The following is a 10,490-nucleotide window of genomic DNA, read 5'->3' as shown; positions in this document are numbered from 1 at the left end:
CTGAGGCCCCATACTCACGAGCAAACATGTCTGCTGAAACTGGCCCGCAGGCCAGTTTCAGCAGACATGTTTGGTCGTGTGTGGGCGCGAGCGGGCCGAATTCCAGCAAACATTTGCCCGCCGGGCCTTTTCCCAGCAGACAAATATTCCTGGACTTGTTTTAAAACAGTCCGCTGGAATTCTGCCCGCTCGGACATGTACGGTCGTCAGTACAGACCTACCGTACATGTCCAGGCGCCCGCCGTCCCTCGCATGCGTCGAATGACTTCGACGCATGCGTGGAAGCATTTTAAAGGCGGGCCGCCCACGTCGCCGCGTCATTGTCGCGGCGACACCGCGTCATCGACGCGGCGACACCGCGGACACGCCCCGCGTATTGTTTACGCGCGGACTTCTGTACGATGGTGTGTACAACCATCGTACAGAAGCCCTCTGGCAGACATGTATGGTGAAAACGGTCCGACGGACCGCTTTCACCATACATGTTTGGTCGTGAGTACCCGGCCTCAGTCTCCTCCTCTGAAAGTGCACCAATCCCTCTCAGGTCCTTCTCATTCAGTGCACTCATCCTACACGATCCTATGCCCTTCAGTGCGCCTATCCTTAGGCTCCTCCCTTTCAGCGCACCTATCCTTAGGCTCCTCCCCTTCAGCGCACCTGTCCTTCTTAGGCTCCTCCCCTTTAGTGCACCTATCCTTCTTAAGCCCCTCCACTTCAGTGCATTCATCCTTCTCAATTCCTTTCCTTTCAGTGCACCCAACTTTCTCAGCCCCCTCCTCTTCTCTATTACATGGTTTCCAGCTATCTCTGAGGACTACAGAACACCGCCCCCATGTTATAAAGAGGAGGAAAGTAGGAGGTGTTCTGTAGTCCTGTCCCCATGTGAAAACGTGGTTCCTGTAAACATATGATACAGTCAGTGAGTGTTGTCACCCTAGGACAGGATGTGTATTACTGGCGGGATCACCAGGTGAGAATAAAGGAAAAACACCTGAAAAATAAAATGAATGCAGCCACCCCTCTAATGTCGGGGGAGATGTACTATATGACATGTAAGAAAGGCCTGTGCCTTATGGCTTCTGGGCGCCATTCTAAATAAATGACATTGCATTAAACATAATGTGCATTGGCATGTGTTGTGCTGACTTTATTGTTACCACAAGGCACCTCTGCTGAGTTCCCAGGTCTGTACACCCGCTGTGCCCATTATGAGGGGTTCCCACCATCCCTGTGCTGAGTTCCCAGGTCTGTACACCCGCTGTGCCCATTATGAGGGGTTCCCACCATCCCTGTGCTGAGTTACTGGGTCTGTACACCCGCTGTGCCCATTATGAGGGGTTCCCACCATCCCTGTGCTGAGTTCCCGGGTCTGTACACCCGCTGTGCCCATTATGAGGGGTTCCCACCACCCTTGTGCTGAGTTCCCGGGTCTGTACACCCGCTGTGCCCATTATGAGGGGTTCCCACCATCCCTGTGCTGAGTTCCCGGGTCTGTACACCCGCTGTGCCCATTATGAGGAGTTCCCACCATCCCTGTGCTGAGTTCCCGGGTCTGTACACCCGCTGTGCCCATTATGAGGGGTTCCCACCATCTCTGTGGTGAGTGCCTGGGTCTGTACACCCGCTGTGCCCATTATGAGAGGTTCCCACCATCCCTGTGCCCATTATGAGGGGTTTCCACCATCCCTGTGCCCATTATGAGGGGTTCCCACCATCTCTGTGCTGAGTTCCTGGGTCTCTACACCCGCTGTGCCCATTATAAGGAGTTTCCACCATCCCTGTGCTGAGTTCCTGGGTCTGTACACCTGCTGTGCCCATTATGAGGAGTTCCCACCATCCCTGTGGTGAGTTCCCGGGTCTGTACACCCGCTGTGCCCATTATGAGGGGTTCCCACCATCCCTGTGCTGAGTTCCCGGGTCTGTACACCCGCTGTGCCCATTATGAGGAGTTCCCACCATCCCTGTGCTGAGTTCCCGGGTCTGTACACCCGCTGTGCCCCATTATGAGGGGTTCCCACCATCCCTGTGCTGAGTTCCCGGGTCTGTACACCCGCTGTGCCCATTATGAGGGGTTCCCACCACCCCTGTGCTGAGTTCCCGGGTCTGTACACCCGCTGTGCCCATTATGAGGGGTTCCCACCATCCCTGTGCTACTGAGCCCTACAATAAGTCTCTCCTGTTGGTGTGAGTGACATTAGTAGTATGGTGTAGTATCAGTTGTATGTGATCCAATCATTATACATCCTTGTGAGGTTCCTCTCCTCCATGCAGCTTGTGTAGCACACTCCATGTGGACCCGTCTCTCCCATCTGATTCCAGTATGAGGATGAATCTAGTCATCTTCTCCGCTGGATCTCCAGGGGGGTGAGGTGACCTCCATTATTGGTTCATCTCCCATCCATCATGTATAGTCCCAGCCATTGGGTGTGGTGATGATTGGCCCCAGCTGGGGGTATCAGTGGTTGGTGGGAGGGGTATAAAGGAAAGCTCTCTCTCCCTCATTCCTTGTGTTGTGTCTCTTATGGGGAGGATGGGTTTTCTGGTGAAAGGTGGTTGGGTGCTGCTCCTGGCTCTGGCCTATTGGTCAGGGTTTGGCTGTGATGGAGTCTTGGTGAGACATGGCCGCCAGTCAGATAGGTGGAGGAGCAACCAGCGGGGTCTACCTGGCCAGGGCTCTTCTAGATGGGGCTCCAGAGACTGGAATGCTAATCGCCCTGTTGTGGGGGTTGGGGCCTCTAGGGGTTCACTTGGTGGACGTGTTGTTGGGGTTCCACGAGATCTGCCGCAGCCTGGGAGCTCCCCTATCAGCATCCAGTGTGGAGAGGACAACATGGTGGTCACCGTCCAGAGGGATTTCTATGGGATTGGGAAGCTGGTCCAGCCTTCTGACCTGAGCCTGGGGCCCCGTGGCTGCGAACCCGACCCCCAGAGTACAGACACCACTGTTACCTTCCAGATCAACCTCCAGGACTGCGGCAACACGGTGCAGGTAATCTTCAGATGTTCCCTGTGTCCATGTATTCTAGTCAATGCCTGTTGTGTATCGAACCTTCTCTGCTGGCTTTCTGACGTCTCCTCCCCCCCCCCCCCCCCCCCCCAGTGTAACATGCAGGGTGTCCAGAACTGTTAGGGGGTGTCTAACAAATAGGGGGCTGTGTTATGTAAAGGGGGTGCAGGGTGAGGTCCTCCCCCCCCCCCCCCCCCCGGGCTGCTCAGTCTAAAATGCCCAGGCCTATTTTTTGTCCCAGGCCTGACCGGGAGTAGTTTGCATATCTGGGATTGCTGCTCGGAGTCGCAGGACACCATGTTGCAGCACTGTGTCAGTATCCCCCCTCCCCCTGTAGTTTGCTTTGCTGCCCAGGTCTGTGGCAATGCCCCTGTTCAACCATACTGTTTTTCAGGATCCCTACTATCTTGAACGTGGGGGTACAGATAAAGAGCCACCAAGAGTGTGAGATGAGAGAAGACTCTCCCGACCATTAGTAGGGAATGTACGTGTAGCGGCAACACTCTGTGACTAGATCTGTGGTGGGGTTTCTTCTAAGTAGGGGCCAGCTGACTGGAGACTTGTCTTTTGTAGATCCTTGGAAGACTGTCACCAGGTCAACAAATCTGCATTGATCATAATTTGTATTCAGGTTTATGATTGTGGAGGCTGCTGTTGGATGCCGCCATCTTGGATGTGATGTCAGCAGCCCTAGTAGACCTGCAGTTGTCACTCCTCCCCTGACAACTAAATGGGGTTTGTGGAGGTGCTGGGCCGGCACAAACTAATTGGACACCAGTGGTGGCTGGTGCTCAAAATATTTGGGGGTGGGGTGGATGCAAACTGAGAAATTCTGAAACAACCTCAATTGCAGCCAATGTGCGCCACGAGCCCCCCCCCCCACCCGCATCTGCCTGGCACTTACCCCATCATAGTGGTGGGACACGCGGCGAGCTGTGGGACGGTAGAACTGTGATGGCTCCTGTGTGTCCTCTTGACACCTCTGTGCGTGTCTTGGCGCCAATGGGAGTGCCTGGGAATTCAGCCAAACGGGTGCCCGGTATTACATCTGGGCCTCCTGATTGGCTGACGGGCGGTTCTGTTTTGGCAAAGCAAATATTCATTTACTTTGCTACCACACCTGAGTTCAATGCGTGCGCAATAGATTACACTCGCAGGTCACTTTTTGATGCCTATGGATCATCAGGTGCTTCAACCCCCCCCCCCCCCCCCCCCCATAGTTCAAACACCCGGTCTCTATAAAGGGGCAGGACGCCTGAAAAGTGGCTGTCTACAGTGGCCATGAATCTATCCATAGTGCACAGAGGGGGTAGCTGGAAAAAGGGGGCAGTGCCCGGGCACCTCTAATGGACGCACCACCACTGTTGGACACTCCAGAAGAGGAGGGCTATGCTGGATTGATTTCTGGAATGTCAATAAAATTCCACATGGAAAGAGAAAATGATGTATTTAAAGGAGTTGTAAAGGCAGAAGGTCCATTCTATGCATTAAGATAACAAGCCTTCTGGGTGAAGCGGCCCCCCTAATGCTTACCTGAGCCCCATCTCTGCCCAGTGATGTCCACAAGTCCTTTGTCCGTCTGGGATTCTCCCTTCTGATTGGCTGAGATGGTCACTGCACCATTGGCCAACAGCCAGGGGAGCCAATTGGCAGAGGGGGCAGGGCTGTACAGCAGCTTTGTGTCTGAATGGACACACTGAGCTGCAACTTGGCTTGGGTGCCCCATAGCAAACTGCTTGCTGTAGGGGCACTCAACAGGCTGGAGGGGCCTGAGAAGAGGAGGACCTGGGCTGCTCTGTGCAGAGCTAGTAAGTTTTTAACATTAGGGCTTTGCAGCAAGGAGCACATGGAAGGGTGACTCAAAATTCCCAGCTCAACTCGCCAGCCTGCAACCAACCCAAATTGTTCTGTCTAGTTTGCGTTAAAAAAAAAAAAGGTGACACTCCACAGCACCCCAGTATTATCTGCAGTCCTAACTCTATAAATGTTTGAGAGCCTCCCCAGTGGAAGCGCATGCATGATAATGGAGAGGGGTAGGTGAGCCTGGAGGGAGCCCATCCCCCCCCCCCCTCAAAGGCACAGGGGAGCACTGGACACCCATCGTATAGAAAATGCGTGCAAACTAAACCCTGGTTGGTGAGTTGGGAATTTTCTTTGGTTTTGTTTGTAAGGTAAAGGAAGGCCAGGCCCAAGAGCCATCAAACACCGGCGCCAAGCAATGGTGGGCTTGGGGCCCGGTCTCAGAAAATGGACTAAACAATGTCGGCTTTCCATGTTTGTAAGTCTGTATCCTTCTCTTCTCTACAGATGACTCAAGAATGGCTAATCTACACCACCAACCTGACCTACAGCCCAACCTCCTCCATTCCAATCATCAGAACCAACCCAGCTGTGGTCCCCATAATGTGTTTCTACTACCGGTGAGTCAACGCTACTAGATCAGCTTACACTGGGGGGCCATGCAGGTCCCAGCTGGTGTTCAGCATCTGGTCAATATGTTTGGCCATAGTAGGAAGGTTAAAATCCCTAGTTGGCTTTTTTTGCCATCTGTCCTTGCCAAGAGATCTCCATGCATCTCCTTTCCTGGTTAGGGATGTGTTGGCCGCTCATTTTGGCATTATGGGTTCAAATGTAAGTTTTTAGGTACTTCAGCTACGTGAACTACTCTTGACATCTGCGACTTTATCTGTCCCGGCAACCTAATCCTTGTACTCCAGTAATGACCAATGAAGTGTGATAATGGGAGGATCTGCACTGACAATGGTGGGAGTACTTTACTTTAAGTTTAGAGAACCGTGTGGTTAAGATGGTGGGACTCTTATTGTACCTGCAATTTTTTTTTTTGTGTTGCGGAGATCACAAAATATATTGGCCTAACAATGTTCTAAAGAGAATCTGGGGACAAGTATATAGGAGCTGCTCCTGGTCATTTAAAGGTTCAGGGATCCTGTCCTGTTAATGGTGTAGCGCCCCCTTGCTTTCAGCATGGGCACTATGCTAAAGTTAGTGGTGAATAGGAGTTATGTTGCTCCCATTCGTGAATTGTTTAAATTTTGGGACTTCTGTCATTCCAGAATTGTCCACTGGGTCAGTCTGTGGTCCAGGGATGCAATATCATCCCTGGCCAGCAGTTGGCGCCAGAGGGGTTCTGGCAGAGCAAGCTTTCCCCAGCAGCCAATCAGAAGTTTCTCCTCGCAGGGCATGCTGGGGTGTATCTGCGACAGGTGTTATGTGTTCTAAAATCTTCGCGGGGTCCCCGTTCCAGGTGCGACATCCACCTTCAGGGTGCGCGCATCCATGGCCCCCGCCGGCGTAGCCCACCTGGCCAAAGTTGCAGTCTATGAAAATTCTCACCCGGAGGTACAAGGGGACCCCAGTGGCTTGCTGGGTGCCCGGTCCTACTGAAAGGATCCCAGGCTGGGTGCCGTACGATTGGGGAGTCGGTTTGAGGAGGAGCCGGAGGCAGGTCGTCCAACAGAGCCTGTACAAACCAATTGGGGATCCGGTGACCAGAGTACTGACAGGTATGTTTGCTGTCATCTGGTGACCAACGCAGAAATCTACTAGGAGGATCGCTTAATTGATCTACCTAGCTCAGTTATTGTACTTGGCCCGTGAGACAGGCCTGCATCCTCCCAGAAATCTAAGTGACACCTTGGCTGCCAGACTTATACAAAGGGGTCTGTCCGGGGGCACTTTACCCACTCCAAGCAGAGTGGTGACGAGTTACAAATTGGTACTACGCAGAGCGGTACTGACTACTCTATCTAATATCCAGGCCACTTAGTAGGCTCAATCAGCGGCTCCTTCGGGGGTAGCGCTACAATGGCTTTACTATCTGGCTTCATCTGGTGTTTGTCCAACAGCAATGGAATCAACCAGACAGGCGTCCTTCAGTAACTTGCTGGATGGTGTAATTGTAACATGGAGTACAGAGTCAAATCCTGAAGTCAGTGATGGGCAGGAAAAGAGTAATATGATATTGTGATATTAAATGACTTCCGTTGACTCATTCCTGACCTTCATCCTGTTCTCTGTAGGCACGGTAATGTGAGCAGCCAGGCCATTAAGCCAACGTGGGTTCCATTCAGCACCACTGTGTCTTCAGAAGAAAGGTTGTCCTTCTCTTTGGTCCTGATGACTGGTGAGGAAGATGGGTGTTCGGGGGGGGGGGGGGGGGGGTGTGTGTTGGGCCTTTACTAATTCCCTTTTTCCTTATGTATACAGAGAACTGGAGTGGTCCCAGAAGTTCTCCCATCTATCAGTTGGGGGATATTCTCTACATAGAGGCCTCTGTGGACACTCACAACCAAATGGATATGATCCTGTATGTGGACCGCTGTGTGGCCACCATATCTCCTGATGCCACCTCTTCTCCAAGTTATGACATCATTACAGACAATGGGTATGGTTTTCAGTGGTGGGTGGGGGAGGGGGTTGGGTTGCCATTTGACCTAAATTGTAAGTGACCATGTTCTGCAGGTGTCTGGTGGATGGAACACAAGCTGACGCCTCCTCAGCCTTCATCGCTCCAAGGGTCCAGACTAACACTCTACAGTTCACGGTGGATGCCTTCCGGTTCCTAGGAAATGATGTCTCTCTGGTGAGGACGGTTAGAATTGGTTGCACAGATTGGTGCCTTCTAGGAATGTTTAACCTACTAAAACCTTCTATTCCAGATCTACTTGACCTGTTACCTGAGAGCTGCTGCTGCCACCCAGGTCCCAGATCCCATCAACAAGGCCTGTTCCTATAGTAAAGCCACAAACAGGTGAGACTATTAAAATGGCTGTTGGGTGTCTGTGGGTTGCTGCTCTTCCCATAGCATTTGTCTGTAATCACTTCTGCATGGATCTAGTAACCAGTGACTGGGACAGACTTTATGGACGTAACATGGCGGATTCCTCAAACAATGGTGTACTATGTAATGGTACACAGACATCCTCTTTGGGGCCCTTTCCATATCATGTACATTGGTATTATGGCTAGCCAGGTAAGTAGCCTTATGAGGCTGAAATTTGGTCTAAAACAGGGGTGGGCAACGTGGGCCCTTCAGCTGTCTAACTTAATTTCCCATGGGGCATTGGCAGTTACAATTACTCCTAGAGGCATGATGGGACTTGTGGTTCTGCAACAGCTGGACGGCCCCAGGTTCCCTACCTACCCTAACGGGACACAGAAGGCCATAAAAACTGTAATCTCCACTGGAGGGATGAGCCCCAAGTCCTCTTCAAGGTAAATGTCAAGCTACCTATACAGTGTTGGCTTTTCACCGAGCTTCCAGTGCATCTTCTAAAATCACAGCTTGTCATACATACTTTGGTTTGTCTTCTCCAGCTGGTCTGCAGTTGAGGGCCCCAGCAGTATCTGCCAGTGTTGTGGGACACCAGGAACCTGCAGCAACCCCACTGGCCTTACAGGAGGAAGGAGCCGATTTGGAAGACCGAGAGCCTTTGGGAAGAGGGAAGCCTTGGATGGTGAGTCTTAATAATGGTGGGGCCACATCTGCTCCTATTGATGGGATTGTCCTGAGAATGTATTTCCTCCTGTTGCCTTCCACCTGGGCCCAGTGAAATAACCCCAACTTGATCCTTGCACCCACCAGGGTTCTGAGGGACAAGGGTGGCAATGAAGGTGGAAGGCTAGAACCTGGATGGCCTTCATATTGCTGCTTCTATCCCCCCATAGACTTTTTCCCTCACTTGTTTCATAAATGGAACACAAAGGTAGATCTCTTCCTGCATGGCCTTTTCATAGAAATGCAAATCTTAAGGGTTCAAACTCCCCCCCCCCCCCCCCCCCCCCCCATAGTGTCCCAAAGAGATTTATATATATATATATATATATATATATATATATATATATATATATATATATATTATCTCTCTATTATATTCTAAATTACCAGTGGGGGCTGCATTAAACCAAAACGTGGGTCGATTTTTGGCCCCCGGGCTGCACTTTGGACATGCCTGCTCTACACTGTGGTCTCTACATCCCTAATACCTCTAGCACTATATCTACCCCTATACACCCAGATCCCCCAGCACCATTATTCCATCCATGTAGTACCCCCCCCCCCCCCCTTTTCCAGCAGAGCTGTAGTGCATGTAAGCTTTTGGTTCTGTGTCTACCTCCAGCACTGCACTTGCCTATACTAATAAAGCAGACGGAGGGGGAGAATCCCTCCCAGGCATTCCAAGCCTTTGGGTGCGAATGGTGCTGGACATCTGTGCTCACCATCCACAAGGCTACTTTCGCAGGTGGGCTCTCAGTGCTGCCGACTCAGCACCTCCCACTCCAGCTCCTACCCCCACAGCCTTCAAGTCTTGAGCATTCAAGCTGCATGGGCACGGTCAGCATCACTGGCACTCCAGCCCTGCCCCTCCTTGCTGGCATTAAAATGAGTCCTTCTGCACAGCGCTGCCAGCCTGCCTCCCCTGTGTATCACTCGGTGCCATCATGGAGCCCCCAATTTTGAGGCAGTGTGGGCTTAAGGACCAGTTGCTTTGGGGAAGTTATGGGCCCCCTGGGCAGTGCCCAGGTATGCCCACTTAAGACAGCCCTGCTCTGTACACTTGAGTAGAGTTGAGTTTATACAATGAAACCAAGAGGGCTTTCAGGTGAAGAGATGTGTATTTGCCTCCTGACCCTCCAATGTTTCTCCTGCAGACTCTATCATGGAAGAGGGACAGTCGGTGACCACCTTGGGACCTCTGCTTGTGATTGGACCAAAACAAAGTGACCTTGCAGCTGCAGTGATGAAGGAAGAGCCCGCCCCCGCAGAGCTCTGGTGGTTGGTGGCTGTCGGGTGTGTCAGTCTTCTTGTGGTCGCTGTGTGTACGGTGTTCATTGTAAAGTCTATAAAAAAGCCGCAATATGTACTGTCTGTAGAAAAATAAAAAAAGTATAATTTATTCTGGTCTTTCCTTTACTTTATGGATTTGGTGCTTTCTAGGGGCTCTAAACATCTAGATCATGGGTCTCATATGGCATCCCATCTCTGGAATGGCCAGGACAGGCTTTATTCTGTCTGGAAATGATCCGAGAACTGGGACGTTGATGCGGCTTGGTCATGTGCTTTTGGCTTGCTTCAGTGAACGGGCAGATTTAGGGTGAGCCCTGTAATTGGCACAAACCTTCAGAAGGAAACGCTGGCTATAATTGCACACGCCATGATTGAAATTGTTGCAAATCTGTGCTTTACCTGAATTGGGCGGCCTGTCTTATCAAAGTGCGGTTTGGGGTAAACTTGAGGATGTACCTGGTAAAACGGGGGGGGGGGGGTTCCTTAATGGGGCACCAGTAGGTAGTGTGCGTGGATGACTGGCATGTCGAACAAACTGGCGACCTTAGTCCAGCAAAACAGCTCTGTATCTACATTGCTCCAGTCTGTCACGACCTGGTGTTGTGCAAAAAAATGGCTGCGGCCTTAGCGGAAAAAGAGTGATGATCCAAACCCCCCCCCCCCTGCATATTTCTG

General features: G+C 51.6%; 1 protein-coding gene across 1 annotated transcript; it reads left to right on the top strand.

Moving 5' to 3' along the window:
- Positions 1–2,515: 2,515 nt before the first annotated feature.
- LOC120921710 (zona pellucida sperm-binding protein 3-like) lies at positions 2,516–9,924 on the top strand. Its single transcript, XM_040334249.1, has 8 exons — positions 2,516–2,989; positions 5,315–5,427; positions 7,048–7,151; positions 7,235–7,412; positions 7,490–7,610; positions 7,687–7,778; positions 8,345–8,484; positions 9,680–9,924. Exons 1-8 carry the CDS (start codon positions 2,522–2,524, stop codon positions 9,907–9,909), a joined length of 1,446 nt encoding a protein of 481 aa, XP_040190183.1. The 5' UTR covers positions 2,516–2,521; the 3' UTR covers positions 9,910–9,924.
- Positions 9,925–10,490: the final 566 nt, after the last annotated feature.

The sequence above is a fragment of the Rana temporaria genome (assembly GCF_905171775.1).
Source record: "Rana temporaria chromosome 3 unlocalized genomic scaffold, aRanTem1.1 chr3y, whole genome shotgun sequence".
Taxonomy (NCBI): domain Eukaryota; kingdom Metazoa; phylum Chordata; class Amphibia; order Anura; family Ranidae; genus Rana; species Rana temporaria.
The sequence above is the reverse complement of the archived record's forward strand: the minus strand, read 5'-3'. Positions and strand labels throughout refer to the sequence as shown.

Coding starts and splice junctions, on each gene's coding strand:
- LOC120921710 (XM_040334249.1), top strand. CDS start 2,522: ATGGGGAGGATGGGTTTTCTGGTGAAAGGTGGTTGGGTGCTGCTCCTG. Junction 2,990..5,314: donor ACTGCGGCAACACGGTGCAG/GTAATCTTCAGA, acceptor TCTTCTCTACAG/ATGACTCAAGAATGGCTAAT. Junction 7,413..7,489: donor GACATCATTACAGACAATGG/GTATGGTTTTCA, acceptor CATGTTCTGCAG/GTGTCTGGTGGATGGAACAC.